Below are 21,945 nucleotides of genomic sequence, written 5' to 3'. Positions count from 1 at the left end.
GCAATAACAGTGAAATTTGTGTTTGATTATCTTTGAACTTTTGTCTCCTGGATTTATTCAGGCCGAAGCTGCTCAGTGAAGTCCCCGACAATGGAGTTCCCCACAAAAGCCACCTGTTAAGGAGCTGCTGAGCTGCTCAGGCTGTGCTTACCTGGGCTGGCTTTAGCTGCAGCCTGGCTGTGCTGAGCTCTAATTGCCAGCAAATGGCCCGGCCAGGCTGAGGGGGGCTGCTCCATCTGTCTGCCACGTCAGGGCACAGGAGCCGTGGCGCCTCTCAGGGTCACTATTTGTGGCTGTCTCTGGAGGTAGAATGCAGCAGCTCCTCTCCCTCTCTGTATAGCATTTCTGCCGATTGTTTGGCTCCATTAAGTGTGCAGGGGAAATAAAAGCCTGAATGACCAAGTCACAAGGGGGTATGGATAGACCCTTTCTTTGTCCACACTCAGAACATTGCATTAGGTCTCATTATCCATTTATAATAAGTGACCTCTGCCCCCTGGGTCATTGAAAAACCCTCAGTGTGCTTTTTAGCACAGAGTACCTCTGTCAGCAGCCGGGCAGAACAATGAGACGTCTGGCAGGCTGCTTGGAGGGCTGCACGGCCAGGTTTTCATAAATAAGAGGTTTGATGCCAAAACACAGGGCCAAAACCTTCCTTAGTCTTTGGAAAAATATAAACCAGGCCGGTGACTTCTTGTGCTAAACAGAGAATATTCAAAAAATCCTGCTTTAGGTTATCAACACATGGTTCAGCTTTTAATATTTTTAAAGAATCTGAAAGTTTTATTTGCAGCTAGAAAGGAAGGAACAAGGAGCCATTGTTTGAAGAAATGTTTTGTACAACAAGTGTCCAAGACCTTTATCCCAAGGGTATTTGTAAGTGGATCAGCACAGCTGTTTCCTTGCTTTGAGGTCATCTGGGACATCTGCTGCAGAAACCTGCATCAGTGTGTGCAGCTCTGCCTACCTGAGCATGTCAGCACAGCTCAGGGCTGCTGCACAGGTGAGAAAGTGGAAGTGAGGGATTTGCAGCTTTCTGTAAGTTCATGGCTTGAAAGTGAACTTGCACATTCAATTCCACAACCTGCTGGCCTGCTGGAAGTGTCAGGATTCTGCTCCAGACTCTGCTGAGAGAGTGTCACCAGTCCTGAGAGCTGCTTCTGACAGAGAGATTCCCATGAATCCTTCCCACAAACCCCTGGATTAATCACAATCCTCAGTTCTTCAGTGCTGGCTTTTAGGTATCAGATATTTCTCTACACTCCTCACATTTAATACACAATATTGTGTCTTTAATATTCCCTCTTTATTCACCTGTGTCCTGAGCAACTTCCACATCTAACCACAACAGAGGAAATCTAAGTCACATTTTATTCTTCCTAGATGTTTTTGCTATAACATAAATAGCTTCATGTGGTGTAGCTCAAGTGTCCTGGTAGGGGAAGGAGAGTTGTGCCAGGCACTGCACGTGTGCACAGGAGAGTTTTGGTGTCCACAGGAACTTGCAATGTTAAAGCTTTCTCCACAGAATTGCCAAGTTTTGTCATTAATTACTCTTTAAATCCTGCCTTTTCCTGCTGTTTGCTGCTTAGGAATTAAGGTGCTTTGGGTTGTATAAACTCCTGAGGATGCTGCTAAGATGTCCATGACAATATCCTGGTTGTGTTCAGGTTTCTTTCAAATGAATTCTTTCCTCTTTCACCGGGCCCTGAAGTTTTGCATATTTGCCTGACTTTTCCCTTGTTTCCTTTGTGTACCTTTCACATGTTTTTTGCATGTTTGAATTGACACAGCCAGTGTTCATGGCACATAATGGAATTGCCATGGAAATAGGTAATCACCAAAAGTCTGACATCCTCATTTCATGTTTATTTCCTTTCTTTCTTATCTCTCCAATTTGAATTAATTTTTCCATTGCACAGTAGAAGCAATATCGGTAATGTGGCCAATTAGCACATCAATGAATAAACCCCCTAAAATTGACCAAAAACTGCCCCAAAAAGGTATTGAATGGATTGAGATCTGATTTCTCTCCTCTGGCTCTGCAAAGGGCACCTTCACATTCCAGGCAAGAGTTTTGGCTCATCAGGACCAATTTCATGGACAGGGCCTGCAGTTGTCAGAATGGGCCAGTGACAAGAATTAATATATTAACTGGTGTGCAGTACTCTGACAAATTGCTTACTAAATACATCAAAATTGATTGGGCATTCTGTGTTTAAATTGACAAATGACTGCATTAGGGGAAGGAGGGAAATCCATTAATTACAGCTGCCCTCAACCATAGGAAATGTAATCGTATAAATATAGATTTTGTTAAAACAAAAGTCTGTGCTTTACTCCCGTGTTGCTGGTAAGTGTACTTGCACCTCTTTGCTATTAAACCTGCAATAGGAGGTTTTGAAGACAGATCTTTGCAATTGGCTTTTAAATAATCAAAGAGCATTTCTGTTGTGTTAAAAGGAAAGATGCAGTGTTCCTGCATCCCGCTCTGACCGCTTCTGGAAATTGTTTCTCTCTCAGAAAAATGGACCTGTAGCTGAGGCTTCTGCTGTCTCATTAATTGTTTATTCTTAATGCAATGTCATTTGTATTCCAAGATGTGAGTATGCTAACCAGCACTCTGTTTCTCCTTCCTTGCCCCTGTACTGCCCTCCAAGTCATACTTGCAGGGCTGTTACATTTTTCTGAGTAAGAATTTGCACTTGAGTAAGATACAATCAGTTTTATAGGCTTCGTTAAGGGATTCTTGAAAAGATTAAGGCCTGTATTTATAGCTGCCTTTGACTTTTGGCTGTTACAACAGATTTTCATTTCTGGACCAACTGTTGCACATATCTTGTGTTTCACTGAAAATTGCTTTCATTACAAGTCCAATTTAGTAACTGTCCATTGTCTTCAAAGGGAGGGGGTGAGCCTTTCCCTGCTGTTTGTTTGGGTTAAATGATAACACCATTTATACAGATAATCTCTGCAGCTCTGACATCATGTTTGCACTTCCTGCTCCCTCTAATGAGAGCTCTTCACCCTGGGCAAGACTTCTGTCTCCAAGCAGCATCGTGGTTCTTTATGGCCCCTTTTATGTTCATTTCATACATTCCATTGACAGAAATAAAAATTACATCCACAGAGCTAGTGAGTATTGTGGGAAGTCTGAAGGTAAGATGGAGAGTGTATGAAATAGCTGTGAATATGTGCTGTGAGCACAGACACCATGAAAACCAAGCTGTGATGCCTGGAATGGCAGCCAAGGAGTGCCACAGGAGGAATCTGGACATTGTGGTCCTCCAGCCCTCCTCAGCTCCAGCAGAGTGAGGTGCTGCTCACTCATGGCTGAATGAGCTGGATTGATAATCCCATTTTGTGCTGTACCTCTTCTTTCCCCTTGCATTGAGAGTTTTGCATCTTTAGCCATGGGTTTGGGCTGGAGGAATGCAGGTGCTGGTACATCCCTTGCTGTGTGTGTAACCAGAGAGTTGTGTAGCATTGCTGGGAGGCCAGAGCTGCTCTTGCTCTGGGTATGTTCAATGTCTGTCACAACAAGCTGGGTTTCAGACAGTAAAACTGATCAAAAGCAGAGCCTGTGCAGTAACAACAATTACTCTGCTGTGTGGTTATGAGGTGTTCAAAGCCTCTGTGGCAGGGCCGCGCTCAAGCACGAGCTTGGGGCAGTTTCAGCTCCATTCCAGCATCTCTGCTGGGCTTTGGTGGTTCTGCACTTGGCCAGTTGAACACAGCCCACTTCTGGAGTCCGTCCCTATCCAAACCCAGCTCTGACCTTGCCCTGGAGTGGGGAATTTCACCTGAGCTCACCTAAGATGCTGTGGAGAGGAGCTGGAACAAGCCATGGGATATGGGTGAACATTTCCACCTCTTATTTTCCTGTGCTGGTTGTGTGAATGGTGCCCAAACCCCTGCCCTTCAGCTGTGCCCAGTGCCACAGGTGAGGGCCTTGCCACCAGGTTGTGTCAGCTGAGTGTTCCAGGCTTAAAACTGCAAAATCAGAGGGCCAGAGATTCCATCTTCTAGATTCCCACTTTGCCATTTTATTCTTTCTACCCAATGTTGCCTCAAGTCAGTTAATAATTTTCATTAAATTCTACTTTATTATAGTACTACTGTATTATATGAATGTGTGTATATATATATATAATTTAAAAAAAAAACAACTATGGTTACAGTATTCCTGGAGAAAACTGATTCCAAGCAGGCATTTCTCATAGAGAATGTGTCTGGGGTTTCCTGGAAAGAGTCACAAATGGTGAAAAATGGAATTTTCAAGTTTGCTTCTCACACTCGGAGGCGTGACAGATTGCAGGTTAATCTGCCTCCCCTTCCTCTTCCAGAAAAGGTGTTTCTAATGAAACTGAGTTCATGGTGGTTTTTTTAGGGAAAACTAAGACTGTAGCCTGCACTTTCTGCTCTCTGCAAGAACCAGGACTGAGTGTTAAAGAAGCAAATTTAATTTCTGGCAGAGCGCTGTAGGTAAATCAGTGAGTGAGCAGTGGAATAACTCACGATACATTCTTGTGAAGTATTTGTGAAATAATAGAGATGGCAATGAGCTCTGCAAGGTGCCTTGGCTGCTGGGGATGTGCTGTTGAGGTTGTGCTGCAGGGACAGCCCTGGGCCCGTGCTTGGCTTCCTCAGCCCCAGCCCAGCCCCGGTGCGCGCGTTACCAGCCCAGCGCTGCAAACAGCGCCAGCACAGCCCCTCAAACACTTTCAGATGTGTACAAACAACAGTAATGAACAAGGGCACATGCTGAAATGGTTCTTTCCTCCTGCTGCATGGTCATCTGGAAGTCCTTAGAGCAGGGTCCGCGAGCACGCAGGGTCAGTTTTCAAAGCGGCGTGCGGGGATTTCGCCGCGCGCCTCCCATTGCCGTTAATGGGAGTCAAACGGGTAAATCCCCACGCTCCGCTTTGAAAATTTACTACTAAGCCTCTTGACTTCTCACTACATACTTTGATTGTAACAGTAATCCATGGTTAACATAATTTTCCCGACAATAATGTCAAACATACTTTTGAAGTCGGTGAATTATAGAAATAGTTACCTCTTCCATAATTCTTTAAAGATGGCCATCAGATGGATTTCACCGTGCCTTCGTGCAGTTGAAATTGTTCTTTAACTCAGAAAAGAATATGTTTGTTCTGTTGTGGTGCCCAACTGATTGTCTGCTCGCAGTCTGAGTGTTGAGCAGCTTTAAGGTTCTCCATGCTGTGAATAATATCAGGTTCTAGCTCTGCACAGATTTAGAAGTGCATTGTACTAGGCTGGCCTCCTAAGGGAACTTTGGAGATGGAAGCTGAAATTAAGCCCAGGGAATTTTTAACTTGGGGGAAAAAAATCCAGGCTGTTGACTGTCAGACCAGTGTGAGTAAGGAGCAAGTAAAGCAGTCATAAAAAAAATCTAAGAATTAATTTCCTAATTACAGACCTACCTATATCTTTATTAAAGTGATGATACAGAGAGTGGATGGTCCATAAAGCGCCAAATAAACTGTGGACAGTGCACAAATAATGAATGAATCCAGCTCTAATCAATGTCTCTGTCAGTCTGGCTAAACTCCTGCTTTGTAGCCCTTTTTTAGCTTAATTTTATTATATTTAAGCATATGAGAATCTCAGAAAGTTCTAACAGGAAAAAAATTGAGCAGGGAGTAGTTTTGGGTAAAAGAGGATATTTTAATCTGCGTGCCATGCTCCTGTGGGAGTTTACAAGCTGAAAACTGCATTAAAACCAGAACTTTGTTCAGTAACGTGCAGCCACAAGGGAAATGACATGGAGCATATCTGCAGCCTACAAACAGTTCATTGTTAACGTGGCTGTGAGTGTCCTGCCCAGAATGAAATCCTGCCCTTTGCTTTGTTGTCCCACTTGGGCAGAGGGAGAGCCAGAGGCAGCAGCTCTGACACAAACCCACAGAGCACGTGCTGGATGTGAGCTGCACAACTGTGGGGCACCAAAACCACCCTGGCACAGCGAGATCACAGCAGCCACAGGGTAAAAAGGTGAATGTGGTGAATTTGGGGTGAGCCAGAACCGTCACATTCTGCTGGTGATGCTCCGGAACAAAGGTCTGAAGGAAATAATTTGAATTGTGGAGCTGAATTTTCCAGCACAAGGACTCCTGAAGTTTGTTGACAAACTTGTGATTGCCTCAGGTCTCTACACCACCTAGATGTAACTGAGGAACCAGAGAAAAAGCACCAAAATCAGGTGTCAGGGTGGGGTTTTTATGAAAATAAGGTATATATCATTTTTACCCTGTACCTGTTCACCACAGACATCCCTGGAGACTGGAGAGGTTATTTAAGAGTACATTGACCTGTTGCTACTGCATTTTGTAAACTCATCTGACATTATTAACGTTAATTATATTAAATTATAATTCTGGAGATGGAGAAGGCAAGCTCTGGGTGTCTGCAGGCATGTGCACCAAACAAACAGGCTTTGTGGTGCTCAAATGCCTTTGTTTGCTCTTAATTTGGACAAACATGCAGCCCTTAGAGAAGAGCACACTGGGAATTTCATATATAACTCTCAATTAAATTGAATTGTGCAAAGCTTATTTCTATAAATGAGAAAATTAAAACCTTTTGGTTCAAGAAGTACACAAAACTAAGTAAAACTAATGATTTATTGTTCCCAAATTAAAGCCATAAGTGCACACACTACAATTGAACTGCAGTGGTTCTTTGTTCCAACACTTTTATGCTGCTGAAAGATGATAATTTATAATCCTTGAAGGAAGATTTGTCTTAGCTTTAGGTATTTATTGTACAATTAGCCCATCCATGAACAAACCCACTGTGTTAATTCCAATATTCCTCCAGTGTGTATTTATCTAGGTCTTGCTCACGTGGCAGGAATGTCTATGCAAATTATTTGAGATTAATACAAATTGTTTGTTTTCACTACTTGTCAGTAAATATCAAGGAGAAGCTTTTAAACAGTGAGGGGGGTTTTTCATATTTATCCATGGAGCTGTGTGAACCAGGTCTGGAACTCCAGAGGAATTTCAGCCTTTGCTTTGGCTTGTGGTGACTCTTGTGTCTCACAGTCCCTTCTGTGCAGTTTTCCTGGCACTAAATTATCACAAATAACTTCATTTGCAATGTGGATTTCCTGATACAATCTCCCTTCAATGTAAAGGTAGCATCAGTCCTGTCAGTGCAGAGAATGGAGCCTTGAAGCAGGACAGAGACTAAAGGTGCCATTGTTACTTTTGAGCAGCTCAAAGATCCTTTTTACCAAATACTGATGGCAAAACTGATTTTTGCTATAGGTATCAGTTCAGTTTTTCAGTGTCCTTGAATAATTTTTGGATTAATTTAATAAACAGACTGTAGGAACTCATCTCCTGTCATACTGTACAGACAGAAGTTGTATATTTGAATTCTCACCTTAGATTTTTAGTGAACACTTATTTTTTGTACTTTTTCACTTTGTGCATTTCTAGGTTAAACAAACTCAGTTGCAGATATTTGATGTGTTTGTTCCAGATGTTGGTGTGAGAACAAGTTAAAATTTAGCATAGCTCAGACACAAGGCATTGAATTGATTATTTTAGGGAGGTACAAACCACCTGCAATTGCAGTAAAATTGTGCAGCCAAGGCTTTCTTGCTCCTGCTCTGTGTCTGCACCATTTGTGACTTGTTCCAATGAAAGAGAAATTACAGGAGAACCAGTAAAAAACATTTGCTACAAAGCTTTGCAAGAATTGGAATTTTATTATTTGTTATCCTGCATGGTTGGGAAATTCTTCAGAAATTTAAAATACTCTGTGTTGCAGCATCAGAATAACCTCAGTGGTGAGTGAGAATCTGTTGCAATTTCCAGTGTGAATTCAGATTTTCAAGGAATTGAGCTGGAAGATAAAAGATTACTCAAATTCCTGGAAATGTCCTTCCAGGGTTAAATTAATCTCATCTTGGAGCTTGATATGGATGTGAGAGGTGTGTGCCCAGAAAAGGGGGAAAGAGGAAAAGGGGCTTTGCATTTTTACACTGTGTTTGTTCCTACAGTTCCAAGGGCATTTTTACCTTGGAAAGGTTGCCTGTGTGAACACGTGTAAGGAGCAGCACAGGGGTGGCAGCTCCAGCCAGGATCCCTTGTGTGTAAGGTCATTTCTCCCAGCTCACTGCACATTCCCACTGGGAATGGTGGCAGTGGGGATCCCCCATCCCAACCAGCCCCTCCAAACCGCTGCTGTGCTGGGTGTGGCACAGAAATGCAGCTTTATTAAAAAACCAAATAAATGGCTGAGGGCTGACCTCAGCTGAGCCTTTATCACTGCTGCCCTGCTGCTGAACTCCCAGGCAGAGCTTTTCCATGGAATTCAGCATTTCCATCACTCCTGGCTGGAAAGGGTTAATGCTGCGTGGAAACACAAGAGCTGTGGCTCCTCAGGGAAAGGCTTCCAGGGCAGCACCAAAACGAATCATTTGTTCAGCTTTTCTGTTGTTTTTTCAAATTTCTTTCTCACTGTAAAGCCATCTTGAGTCTCCAGTAAAATGTGAAAGTATTCCCCAAGGAGAAATACAGTGAGCAGACAGGGGGATGCTGCTCCCTGGGCTGTGGTTTTGCAGCTTCCCTAATCTTGACAGCTCTGGTAGTTGCCCCTGGGATAGAAAGAACAGAAAAAAAAAAAAAAATCAGATCAGTCCATAAAGTTCCTGTTGGTTTGAAAGCAAAACCATCTGCTGGAGCCGTGGAGTTTGTTAGGGAGTTCAGTAACAGGAAAGCCTGCAGTTGATCAGCTGTGCTCTCTGAAACGGGCAGCAGGATTCAGGGAGCCAGGAGATGTGGGGAGCATGAGGGCAGCAGCAAAATGGGTCAAAATATTGGGTTTGGTTTGTACTTGTGTGGTTTCAAGTACGAACTTGAAGGAAGAGAAGTGGGTGCTGTGGTTTCATATTCAGAGTGTACTGTGAATCCTCAGGAAAACATACACTGCTGTGCCATTAACGTACTTTAATTTTTTTTTTTTTTTTTTAATAAAGCATTCAGCAGTAAGTCTGATTTTGTGTTGTGTGGGTTTTTTGCAGTGGTGCCTCCGGGGAGCCCTGGGCCCATCACCCGGCACGAGTCCTACGACAGCCTGGCCTCCGACCACAGCGGGCAGGAGGATGAGGAGTGGCTGTCCCAGGTAGGCTCTGGGGGCTCCCAGCCCAGCAGAACAGCAGTGGGAGCCTCTGGAAGCAAAATTCCCAACTTTCCTCCAAGTGGGAATTAACCTTCCAGCAGGCAGGGCCTTGCTGTGTGTGAAGGTGACTCCGCTGTGGGTGTGGGAATGGATCTGATGGTGCCAGAGCTGACACAGCCCAGCATTCCTGACACACTCACATCCCTGGGAACCCAGCATGAAGTGGGAAGTTGGCAGAATGGTGGTGACTTTTGGATGGTGACCTTCCTTTGACCATAAAAATGGGCAGTAGCTGGTTTCCTTCCTTTCCCTTTCCTTTCCTTTCCTTTCCTTTCCTTTCCTTTCCTTTTCCTTTCTTCCTTTCCTTTCCTTTCCTTTCTTCCTTTCCTTTCCTTTCCTTTCCTTCTTTCCTTTCCTTTTCCTTTCCTTTCCTTTTCCTTTCCTTTTCCTTTCCTTTTCCTTTCCTTTCCTTTTTCCTTTTCCTTTCCTTTCCTTTCCTTTCCTTTCCTTTTCCTTTCCTTTCCTTCCTTTCCTTTCCTTTCCTTTCCTTTCCTTTCCCTTCCTTCCCTTTCCCTTTCCTTCTTCCTTTCCCTTTCCTCCCTTCCACTTCCTTCTCATTTCCTACTGAGAATTCCTGTGACTTCTGGCCAGATATAAATATTCTATTGCTTTAAAACTATCATGCTTGGTGGAGGATTTTTATATCTTTAGGTCTAATCTTTGTCTTGTTATCCAGTCTTGCTTTGTCTCAGTCAATGAAGCCTCTCTGTGAGAACTCAGTAAATACTTGACCATTTGGCTCAGAACCTCAGTGTAAGAATGTAGGTCATGAATAATACACTGAGAATTAGTTCCTGTTAGAAATGAAAGGTTAGAGTTAAATAAATAAATAAAATTTACAAATGCTCTGGATTTGCCAGAGCAATTACAAGGTACCTGATCCATGGAATTCACCCTGACAAATTAGGTGGGTTTCCTCTGGTTTAAGAACAATGTTGTTATGGGAGTGATGCATTAAATGTGTTGCTGGGGTGTATGGCATAGATATGAAATATTTATGGATGGGATTTGCTTCTCCCACTGGTGAATAAATCATACAGAGCTTTTTCCTGAAATGAGAGGTTAGGTTTCCACATGGACCTGTCCAGGAGGAGCATTCACTGGGGAATCCAGTCATGTGAATTCATTTACCTGTCTGAGGTTTCAGATGTGGCTGCACATTGAAGTGTCTCATTTGTTTGTGCTGTGTCTGATTTCTCAGAGCACAAAGATGATGAAACTTCTCAGTCAGGGCAGTCAGCAGGGATTTTATCTCTGAGCTCACTGGGAGCAGATTTCACCTGTAGTTTTTCACCTCTCCGGGACTGTTTGGAGATATTTCCTTAATTTTCTGTTCTGGTGAAACCTCAGGGAAAAAGAGATTATGGCAAACCTACATTATGGCTTTTTGTTTATTAATAATTCTTGGAAGATACAAGATGTCAACAGAACTTAGACTGCTCGAACTTCACCACATCCATCCCTCTAGAAGAATAAATAAATTTATAAAAGGAAATAAAAATCCCAAGTGATGTCACAGGGATCCCAAGTGATGAACAGGGATAATTCTGAGAATGCTCCTGGAATGTTTAATTCCTGCTGAGAGCAGCAGTGATGAGAGCCCTTGGAGCACAGCAACGCTGGCTCTCCCCGAGCCAGCCACTTCAGATTAAGCCTAAAGTGCAAGGATGTTTTTCAAAATTAAAGTGTTGTTATCAACAGCAACAGCAAGCAGTGAAAAAACACCGCCCTTCACTTCAACTTTTCAATTAGAACAGTGGGTAATGTGTGCTGTCAGTGGGAAGTAGATACAATATGTTTGTCCTGCACACAACAGGAGAGTGAATAGGAACATCTGGCCATAGCCTCAGTAAAATTGCAGAGGCATCTGTTTACCTCTCGGCTCTGTGACACTGATGGTTTCAAGCTTAAAATACACAGATTACTTTATCTGTGGCCTAATTTACGCTGCTACATAAAAGCTACTTGCCTCAGAAAGGGCTGCAGCCAAGCTGAGTTAGGCTGAGCTAAATGCAAGGATGGAAATAGAGCTGCTGTGGTTGTTGTCTGACATGAGCAGAGAACTGACATCAGCCAGGGTTTCAAATTGCTCCTTGAAGATGGAGAATCGCTACTAGTGTACATCTGTGTACCTATACAAAAATCTGTTTTCATGAATTCCCTGCTAATTTGCATTTCTGCTGTGATGCTGATTGTTTTAGCAGAAACTAATAGGTACTTTATAGTCTATTTTCTGTTCTAAAAGTATGAGTTCACCAGAGCTTTATAATTTCATTTTATCTTTCCTTTTCTGATATTTAAAAGCTCTTTTTGATTTTTAGTCTTGTATTGCATTATCTTTCCAGCCTATATGATTCTGTTCTCGTGATTAGAGAAGTTGAATGCTTTGTTCACCCTTTTATTTACAGTTTTCCTGATCACAAGCACCTGCTTCTGTTGAATTGTTATAATTTTGGTTAAATGGACGTGTTTGTGGCACATCCATGGTTGTGTTCCTGTGCTTAGTGTGACCTGGGCTCATCCCAGCACTCTTCCCATGGCTCTGGGTTATGGATTTTGTGCTTCCCACAAGGTGCTCTGTGCCAGCCTCTCCTCACATGTGCCAGCAGGAATTAGGAGCTGTGCTTTACCATCCAGCTCTCACTGGCTCCATGGGAAGCAGCTGAAGCTGAGAACTTTGACAAAGCAGCTGTAACAAAGCTGGGAGGAGCTCTCTGGAAGTGCTTCCCTCCCCTGCTTGGGGATGTCTGGGGATGTGGGCCCTTGGTTCCTCTCTCTGCTCCATGCAGATTCAGGCAGAAATGTGTTCCCTGTCAGTCATGGCATTTGAGCTTTGGGTGTATTTCATCATGGCAAGGGGAGGAAAGAACGGGATCAGGTGAGGTGCTGGCCAGGATGAAGCTTTGATCTCAGAACAATTTAAGAACTGGAGTTCAGTGTCCTGAGGCTGGTGGTTCACAAGCTCTCAAGTCTCTGCAAGAAGCTCTTGGCTTTGGCTGAACCATCATTCTCCAGCAAAGCCATCCCCAATTTTGCTTTGTTAAACATTCCTGCAAACACCCTGGCTCAGAGCACCCTTCTCACTTGGGAACAGCAGGATTCCAGGAGTCCACAACACCAAAGGAACCCTGTAGCCCTGATATTTTCTTCAAAATACCTTTGCCAGGATTTTTCTCCTGAGAAGCTGGGAGGCCTCAGGAACAAAATGTAAACATTGATTATCTGCTGCTGTGGAATGCAACAGGTGCATCTGGGATTGGTCTCATGTGGTTGTTTCTAATTAATGGCCAATCACAGTCAGGCTCAGACTCTCTGGTCAGTCCCAAGATTTTATTATCATTCTTTACTTTGCCTTTCCTTGCTAGCCTTCTGATGAAATCCTTTCTTCTATTCTTTTAGTATAGTTTTAAAATATCCTTTTAATATAATATACATTATAAAATAACAAATCAGCCTTCTGAAGCATGGAGTCAGATCCTCATCTCTCCCCTCACCCTGTGAACACCACCCCAGAGCCCCTCATTACCTGGAGCTGCAGCTCAGTGTTAATCCCTGGCCATCTCCCCTGCCACAGGTGGAAATTGTGACTCACACGGGGCCTCACCGGCGCCTGTGGATGGGCCCCCAGTTCCAGTTCAAGACCATCCACCCGTCGGGCCAAACCACCGTCATCTCCTCCAGCTCCTCCGTGCTGCAGTCGCACGGGCCCAGCGACACCCCCCAGCCCCTGCTGGACTTTGACACCGATGATCTCGATCTCAACAGCCTCAGGTAACAATGACACCAATTCCCAGCTGTCTGACATTTGCTTCTGTGGGATGTGTCACAGTTTTTATCAGGCTTGTCCAGAGGAAGGTCTTGGAAGAGTGGTGATGCACCAGTGGGAAAAATCCATCCAGGCCCAGCAGCTCAGATTCCTTTTGCTGTCAGACAAAGACAGCACAAAGTCTGGTGGCCTTGCTCAGTGTCCTCTTGCCTTTCACAGTTTCTGCATTGCTTAATAAATTCATTTTCCCAGACGTGAGTGGGAGCTTTGTGCCATGAATTTAGACAGTGGTCAGTGTGTTGGAACAGTAAGTGAACTTCTGGAATGTTTTCCTCCTCCCTGTTTTTGTTTTTTCCCACTCCTTTTTTTCCTTCCTTGTAATTCTTTTTCATGTATTTAATTCATCTGGTTTTGGCCATTAGCTGATTTGGAATTGGGGGCAGGGGATGGGCTTAGGGAAGGGAAGGAAGGAGAGTGAAGGCAACTGTGGGTTTACATTTACTGGTGATTTGTAGAAGAGATTTATGCTCCAAGTGTTTGTGTCCTGCCCAGTAACTCCAGATTTAACAAGTTTCCATGCTCTGACTCTGCATGTGATTTGAAGTCCAAAGTTCTGTGGTAGGGACTTGGATTATTTGGGACTGTGTCTGAAATTCTTAGGAGTAAATCAAGAGAGATGGATAATATGACTTGTCCCATGAAAAGTGGGCAGATTATCCTTGGACTGGAAATCCATGGGTTTGAAATGTGTGATTTCTCCTTGTAATTAGTGCCACAAGGATGTAGCTATCAATTTTTAAAAAATATATAAATATATATATGTATGCACATGCAGAAATAAAAAGAAGTAATACAGATCTGTGTTACAAAAGAAATCAACAATTACAAATGAGTCTTTAAAATTCTGCTGTTGAGGAGGGCAATGGAGGCTTTTAACCAATTTTGGGTAGGGTGAGCTTTTCCCTTTTTCCTTTGAGGCTCCCTGAGAGCTCCCATCTGAGCCACTCCTTGGGAATACCCACTTTGAGTCTCTGGGCAGATTATCCCAATCTCAGCTGCAACCAATCAAGGGAAACCTGAACTTTCCAACGGCTTTTAAGCCACCTCACAACTAAATTGCACCATTCCTGGACCTGCTCAAAGTAGGACTGGAGGTGGCCCTCAGTGCCATGGTTTGGTTGGTGAGGAGGCAGCAGGTAAGAAGTTGGGCTGGATGATTTTCAGTGTGTTCTCCAGCTTGGCTCACTGTGTCTGTGTGGACTCAGTGCCGTGGATGAGGAGATGGCAGGTCATGGGTTGGACTGGATGGTTTTCAGGCTGTTCTCTAGTCTGGCTCACTGATTTGTGTGGACTCAGTGCCATGGTTTGGTTGATGAGGAGGTGTTAGGTTGTAGGTTGGACTGGATATGTTCAGGCTGTTCTCCAGCCTGGCTCACTGTGATGTGTGTGGACTCTCTGCTATGGTTTGGTTGATGAGAAGGTGTTAGGTTGTAGTTTGGACTGGGTAGTTTTCAGAGTGCTCTCCAGCCTGGCTCACTGTGATTTATGTGGACTCTCTGCCATAGTTTTGCTGATGAGGAGATTGGCAGGCCATGGGTTGGACTGGATGCCCCTCAGGCTGCTCTCCAGCCTGGCTCAGTGGTTTGTGTGGACTCAGTGCTATGGTTTGGTTGATGAGGAGGTGTTAGGTTGTAGGTTGGACTGGATAATGTTCAGGCTGCTCTCCAGCCTGGCTCACTGTGATTTTTATGGACTCAATGCCATGATTTAGTGGATGAGGAGGTGGCAGGTCACAGGCTGGATTTGATGCCCTTCAGGCTGCTCTCCAGCCTGGCTCACTGTGATTTATGTGGATTCAGTGCCATGGTTTAGTGGATGAGGAGGTGGCAGGCCATAGGTTGGATTTGATGCCCCTCAGGCTGCTCTCCAGCCTGGCTCACTGTGGTTTGTGTGGATTCAGTGCCATGGTTTGGTTGATGAGGAGATGGCAGGTCACAGGCTGGATTTGATGCCCCTCAGGCTGCTCTCCATCCTGGCTCAGTGTGATTTTTATGGACTCAATGCCATGATTTAGTGGATGGGAGATGGCAGGTCACAGGCTGGATTTGATGCCCCTCAGGCTGCTCTCCATCCTGGCTCAGTGGTTTCTGTGCTCCCCAGGATCCAGCCCGTGCGCTCGGAGCCCGTCAGCATGCCGGGGTCCCCGCGGCCCGCGGCCGACCGGCGCGGCGTCTCCACGGTCATCGATGCTACTTCAGGTAGGAACAGCCTCATTTTCTGCTCCATATCATCAACCTGCTCTTTGGTTCTGGCTGGTAATTTGTGTACTAATTGTTGCCATCAAAGTTGTCCTGGTTTTCTGCACCACAGGGTAAGTGCTGTCTCATACAAATACTCAATCCTGCCATAATGATGATTTTTATTTCCCCCTCCTCTTACCACTCAAATGTGAAGTTACAGCATTGTGGTAAGGTCTGGACACATATTTATGTACAGTTTAACATGAGCTATAGAATGCTAAAAATTGCCTAAACTAAAAAGCAGAACATTTACAAATACTAACAATGAAATGCTTTTATTAATGAATGCCTAAAGCATAGAATATTATAGTTCTGTCTCGTTTATAAAGTAGCTTTCATTGAAATGTAATCATAAATGTAATTGATTTCTGTGAGCAGTTGGGACAACAGGAGAGTTTATCTATGTTTGTGTAATAGGCACATTTTCACTGCTCTGCTCTGAAAAGAGTGTGTGGATTTAATACTACAGTGGTTGTGTTAATATCAACAGAGTAATAGATGTGCTATAAAGTTCTCTGCTCCCCTCAGTGCTGGGGAATAGGCTGTCTAAAGAAACAAGGGCAGCAGCAGAGCTTTATGTTCCAGTGCAGCTGTGCAGTGTCTGAGGGTCCACACAGCAGGATTTTGTCAAATAAAATCTCTCACAAGTAGAATTATTAAACACACAGCATTAGTCAAACAGTCAAGTCGGAGAGGATTTTAATCTTCAGTGATTTGAAAATCCCTGGAGACTCCTGATTGGATTGAGGTTAAACTGTAAAAAGAGACTGTAACACATACAGAAAGGGGTTTCTGAAGGTTGGTTTAAAGAGAGTTAAAATAAAAGCTCCTGTTTCAGACTCTGTTTGCTGTTTGATATAAATGCTGAGTCCAAGATACTTCATTGTTCGCCAAATGAATTTATTTGGGTATTACAGGATATTTCATATATGTGTTTATAACAGAGTTCAATAGTAACCACATTTACTTTGGATATTGAGAATTGTCCTTATAAATTCCATTTCAAATATTTAAAAGTTGTTAAATTAATTCCTGTTGGGCTTAGACAAACATCTGGTGTTGGTTATTGAAGGGGAATTTGTTTGTTTTACTACATGGCAAAGTAATTTTGAAAATAATTGTTTGATACAGAAGAAAATATTAATGCATCAGTTATGATTTTTTTTGCCTAGTTCATCTATGCTTATTGCTCCTAAAAGGTTCCAAGTTGGAATCACAGGAGGGCTTCAGGCTGTATGTGTGACACTTGAGATTCAGAGTGATTAATGCAGAGCTGTGCTCACTATCAGCTGATGCAGAGAGAGATATCAGCATTATCAGGGTGGGGATTTTCCCTCCTGTGCAGGAGCAGTGCCTTCACCTGTAACAGGGCTGTGCAGTAATTCTGAAATGTGATAATTCTGTAACTGCAGCACTTGTAAAGCTGTGTTACCCCATCCTCAGCAGAAACAATGGGCACACAGGGCAGTGCCTCCTCCCTGCTGAACAGTTCCTCAGGTGTGGATGGGGCTGTATTAGGAACTGACTCATGTGAATGTGGTGAAGCCTCATTTGTAATGCCTTTAACATGTGTGTCTATATTAAAATTGCCAAAATCCATTGTGTACATTGTTAGGACACTGAGAATATATTTACTGTGCAGTATGACTCAGTTTGGTTATAGCACTCCATAAGTTTCTTGTAAACAATACATGGCTTTTGTCAGGGACATGCTGATGGCAGAGTTTTATTTGCTTCATCCAGACAGGTTGGGTTGGAATTGATTTTTGATTCAGGGATTTTAGCATCTCCTTGCAGCTTTGTATTCCTTGATCCTCACTCTTTCCCATGCAGAACTTAGGGGTTCAGAGTCTAAATTGTGTGATGGTTTAGGGGTGTGAATTGTTGCAGAGTAAAGGAGACACAAGGCAAATATATACACTGGTTTTGAGATTTCAAACTGTTCTTGTAACAGGGCCCAGCAAAGGAAAGAGTATTTTATGCTTATTTGCTTCTCCTCCCACCTGTGAGATGTGCAGAAAACTGCATTAATCTCAGCTGTGGATGGGAAGGGTTTGGTTTTAGCACCACTCATGCACAGCATTGGCTTTTTGTGTTCCAGTCCACCACTGAGTATTCTCATTTCCTGCTCTTCCCACGTTGCTGATGTTCTTTATGGAAAAGACATTTTTAGGTTTGAAGGATTTTTAAGTAGGTCATAAATTTCTGCTGCCTGAGCTGAACCAGGAAGTGATTGCTGAGCTCTGGCCCTGCACTGGGGCCTGTTGCACTTTATGAAGATTTTATCTGGAGCTTTGATTGCCTGTTGCTTGGAGATGCAACCGTGTGGCGCCTCTGCTTATCTGACTCATCACTTCTTCCTATCAAAAGACTCCAAGTACATGTTTATCATCTCCATTATCCTTCTGCCATCCCCAATAGCTTCCTTCCCTCTCCCCCTTTGGTGACAATTCTCTTGGTGTATTTATTAAGCAGTTTGTGTGCTTTTTTTTTTTTTAGCATGTTTTTTTTCCTCATGTGTCTGTAAAGCTGTGGTGTGCTAAGGACAATCTCGTAGGATCACTTAGAAAAGTCTTAATTTAGAAAGTGCAAAACTCTAATGCTGTTATCAATAATGAAAATTTACAGTGGCATTCTCAAGGCTGAATCTGTAAAGGTTACTTGGATATATTTTAAATATGTATATTACAGTTTGGTTCTCTCAACTCAAAATTCTCCCAAGACTCTTCTCTGGTTTATTTTTTTCAAGAAAAGTTTGCAAAAATTCAGTCACCTGAAGCAACTGGACACTTGTCCCTCAGTGCACATATTTGAGTCATATGCATCACAGAGAATGTACCCTGAAGGATGAAATGCACTGGAATTCCAGATGCTGCTCCAGATTGGAGTTGGAAATGTTAAAGGGGGACAAGAGTGAGTTTAAATCTCTGTAAAGCAGGAAGGTTTTGGTGATAATGCAGCAGCAGAACCACTGCACAGGCAGGAGCTGCTCACTGTGTGCAGCAGGCAGAGGGTGTCTGTCTGTCTGTCTGTCTGTCCTTCCTCCCCAAAGGTGTGCTCGGGCTCTGGGCTTGGCTTTGGGTTAAGCCTGAGTGGGTCAGGTTCTATTTATGAGCCCAGAAATTAAACAGGAACCTTAAAGCGTGCAGGTGATGCTGCGGCTGAAGGTCACATCTTCACACACCCACACCTACCAGCACCTCCTGAATTTTCATTCTGTGACCTGTGGAGATGACATACATGATATGTGTGGCATATCTGAAAAAACAGACCTGGTGGGGCTCTCTGAATAATGACAGATGCAGAAATTAGGGGTGTGGGCAGGTTAGGGTATCTGTACAGTAAATTCTGAGCTTGCAGAGCTGGAAAAGCTCCAGGAAAGGGTTTTGCAGCAGTTGCTGGTCTGAGTGTTCCCCTTCAGCTGCACCCAGGTGTGGGCTCAGGTCCTCAGGTGTGCTCAGTGACTCAGCCCTGCTCATTTCACAGAAGTGGCTGCATCTCTGTGTCTGTCTGTGGAAAGCCTTGTTTGTTCCCTCACACAAAGAGCTTTTGCACACTTACCCATCAGCCAAGTAATGATTTGGTTGCATTGCTAGTGCAGGATGAGAACATTGATAGAGGAATTGTCTAATCTGTTTTTCTGCATCAACCTCTTCCTTTCCTGCTGGGAGGAGGTCACAGAATAGAATCATAAATCTGTTTCTTTCTTGCCTAGAATAAATGCAGAAATTGAGTGGGAAGGATTTCAGTGAATGGCATTATTTAATGAATAAAATTAATTTGTAGAAGGAAAAGATCCTGAGGATTCTTTTGCTCATTAATTGTGTGTGGGGTGGGGGGAACCTTAATGTTCTCAGCTGAAACCTGGTGAGTGCTGTGCTGCAGGGGGATGCACACATCATTTTTTAATGAAGATTGTTTATTACTGTTGTATGAAACTCTGACAACACTAAGCTCTCTTCTGGTTACTTCAATCAATGCCCACTTAAAATCAGCTTGTAATTTAGTACTTCCCTCTCTTTTGTGTGTGACTGGCTGGTCATGGACAGGGAGTTCTGCCTGCAGAGGGTTTAATGAACAGAAGAATTGACTGGGGCTTTGTAGGGGAGGGAGTTGTCCTTTTATTGTTCATCACCACACCTGTGAGGCACAGACCACGGGACAAACTTTTACTGTCCAGCAATGCTCTCACTTGGAGTTTAAGAAACACTTCTGCCATCACACCTTAAACCATCTGAGCTCCTTTCTGTTGTATGCACAATCAAATATTTATTCCCAAACGCTGTAGAGCACAAAGTGCTGCCTGGGAGCAGCGCAGCTCAGTTATTCAGGTAGTAAAGATGTGTGAATGCAGCTGGCAGATGAAGTCACCAGCGCTGTGAATTCCCAGGCTGTCCCTGCTGCCACGGGCAATGAATGCCAGGCTGAGGCAGGGCTCGGGTGTCAGGGCTGCCGAGCTCCCTGCCATGAAATGGATCCGGCTGCAGCCCTTGACCTGAACCTGTAATTACCTGCCTGGGATAAAGGTGGTTTGTTGTGGCAGATAGAGATTGCACTCGGGGCTGCAGAGGATAATGCTGAGCTTTGAAGGCAAGGAAAGGGCTTTGGCCCCTGGGCTGTTCTTCACAGTAATTGAGAGGTTTTAATAATGGGCAGAGAACAAGCTGCTCTTAGGGGGCATCACCTGTTCAGGAACACAGAAAAGCCAACCCAGCACTGCTTGGTTTGTGTTACTCGTCCTGTCGGCCTGAATTTACATGAGTTTAAGTTATGTTTCCTTCCTGGAATAACTTCTGTGCTGATCCTGTTAATGTATCTATTTAAAATGCTTATTATGTTACCTATTTGCATAACATTTTCTGCATTATTCCCTGCCTGGTGACAGCATGTGGGATATCTCAGGTATCTTTGTTTCCTCACATGTGCTCCTGCTCTCCCCATCCAGCTCATCTGCCTTGCTAAGTGTGTGTGTGCATGAGCTGCATAATGCAGAATCCTGGTACTTAGAATGTTTTCAACTTGATTTATTTCATCTAATTTGAGAAAATGTTATCTGATGATTTTTGAAGAGAGCCTTAAGACAGAAGTGACTCCACCAGGCTCCAAGATGCCAGTGCAGTGTTCATGATTACATCTGCAAACAGCCATGCCCTATAGACTGGGGAGATGTGAGGAGAAATTGAAATGACCTGACACTACTGATGGGGCACTTGCTGCTGGATCTCTGCCTGGACTGGGAAAAGACTCAGCTGCAGGGGCCCATGGAGCAGCATTAATGTCTGCAAACGCTGGTGGGTGTTTTCTGGAGGCAGGAGAAGTACACTGGAGAGGACAGGCATGGCAGCAGTCAGTGAAAGGCAGCAGAATCATTAGATGCTGATTTAATTTTCCAGCCTGTGATGATTGTGGGTGGTTTAGTCAGTTCTGGAGGTGGCAGCTCACTCCCCCCAGCACAGTGTGGTGATGTGGGGCAGCTTTGCCCTGCGAGGGACAGAGGAGTCTCCTCATCCCAGTGTGCCTGTGCTACAGCTGAGCAGTCTGGCAGTGATTGAAGCAGTTCATCTCTTCTGAGATGGTTGCATTTCAAACCAAGCCTGTATCAGCTTCAAAACCACTGCTGTGTGCATCTGATTCCAGTGGTGGGGATGAAAATCAAAACTCAGCAATTCCTAGGCCCTGTTGTGTTGGGTGGGATTTGGCTTTAAGCAGGTGAGGTTCCTGGGGTGCTGCTGTCCCTGTTCACCTGTCCCAGGTGATTTTTGGCCCAGCAGTTCCTGTGTTGTGTCCCAGCTCTCTGGGTGAGCTGTGCCCTCCCCAGCATGGTTAAAATCCAGGGGATGGGGTTTTCCTTCCCCAGCAGGATGAGTTGCAGCGTGGCCCCAGGGCCCTGGTAATGGTCCCAGACAGTTGTTCCTGTGTCACACAAGCTGCCTGACGTGTGTTCAGGCTCCATTAGTGCAGCCCCTGCAGTGTCTCACTGCTCAAGTGTGAGCCTCCACCTTCCAGTTGGGGAAGGCACCTTCAGTTCACATCAGCTGAACAGTTGCACTGGGCTGGAGCATGGTGTGAGCACAGAAATGCCATGGGTTTATTTAGGGGGGAAACAATAATCTTGTTATCATGGGCGTTTTGTGCTAGTTAACAAAAACTCATTATTAATATGAGATTCTGATGTGCCCCTTAATTGTCTTTGTTAATGCTGTGTGTAGGTAGCTTTAAAGCTCTGAAGAAGTGGGAAGTGTTGATTCTAATCATATCTGACACCACAATCTTCTGTGGAGCAACACATGAGCTGAGATTCCCGACGGGCTCCTGTAGGATACAATATTTATTATAGCTGGAGATCTAAGAGCTCCCAGCTACTGTTAAACTTACAAGAGATCCAGAAACCTCAGTGTCTGTACTTGTGTTTTGAGAGATTGCACAGAAATAACACACCACTGGTATTTGCAGGCAGCGTGTGCATTGACATTTCTGCTCTTTTCCTCCACTGCTTAAATAAGGCATTTTGCAAATCTTTATATTTTTATAAGCTTGTAACATATTCTAAGCTCATCTAATAATCTAGACTGCTTGAAATGGCCTTAAAATGGATGTGCAAATTAAAAGAGTGTTTGAGTTTTGGAGGGAGTATTGTTTCAGGGAAAGCTTTATTTGTGATCA

The 21,945-nt window shown here is 44.0% G+C and overlaps 1 protein-coding gene across 12 annotated transcripts in view; it reads left to right on the top strand.

The window, feature by feature from the left end:
* The window catches only part of BCAS3 (BCAS3 microtubule associated cell migration factor), a 303,942-nt gene that overhangs the window by 114,556 nt on the left and 167,441 nt on the right, over positions 1 to 21,945 (top strand). For all 12 annotated transcript variants that reach the window (XR_010442392.1, XM_064729260.1, XM_064729257.1 and 9 more), the window contains 3 exons: positions 9,059 to 9,159; positions 12,791 to 12,987; positions 15,143 to 15,240. Coding sequence is in view for 11 of the 12 variants with exons in the window: in XM_064729260.1 (XP_064585330.1) it covers positions 9,059 to 9,159; positions 12,791 to 12,987; positions 15,143 to 15,240 (396 nt within the window). In the remaining variant the exon portion in view is untranslated. The remainder of the gene's footprint in view (positions 1 to 9,058; positions 9,160 to 12,790; positions 12,988 to 15,142; positions 15,241 to 21,945) is intronic.

Source organism: Zonotrichia leucophrys, chromosome 19 (assembly GCF_028769735.1).
Source record: "Zonotrichia leucophrys gambelii isolate GWCS_2022_RI chromosome 19, RI_Zleu_2.0, whole genome shotgun sequence".
NCBI classification, from domain to species: Eukaryota; Metazoa; Chordata; class Aves; order Passeriformes; family Passerellidae; genus Zonotrichia; species Zonotrichia leucophrys.
Note: the sequence above shows the minus strand (reverse complement) of the source record. Positions and strands in the feature narration are given on the sequence as shown.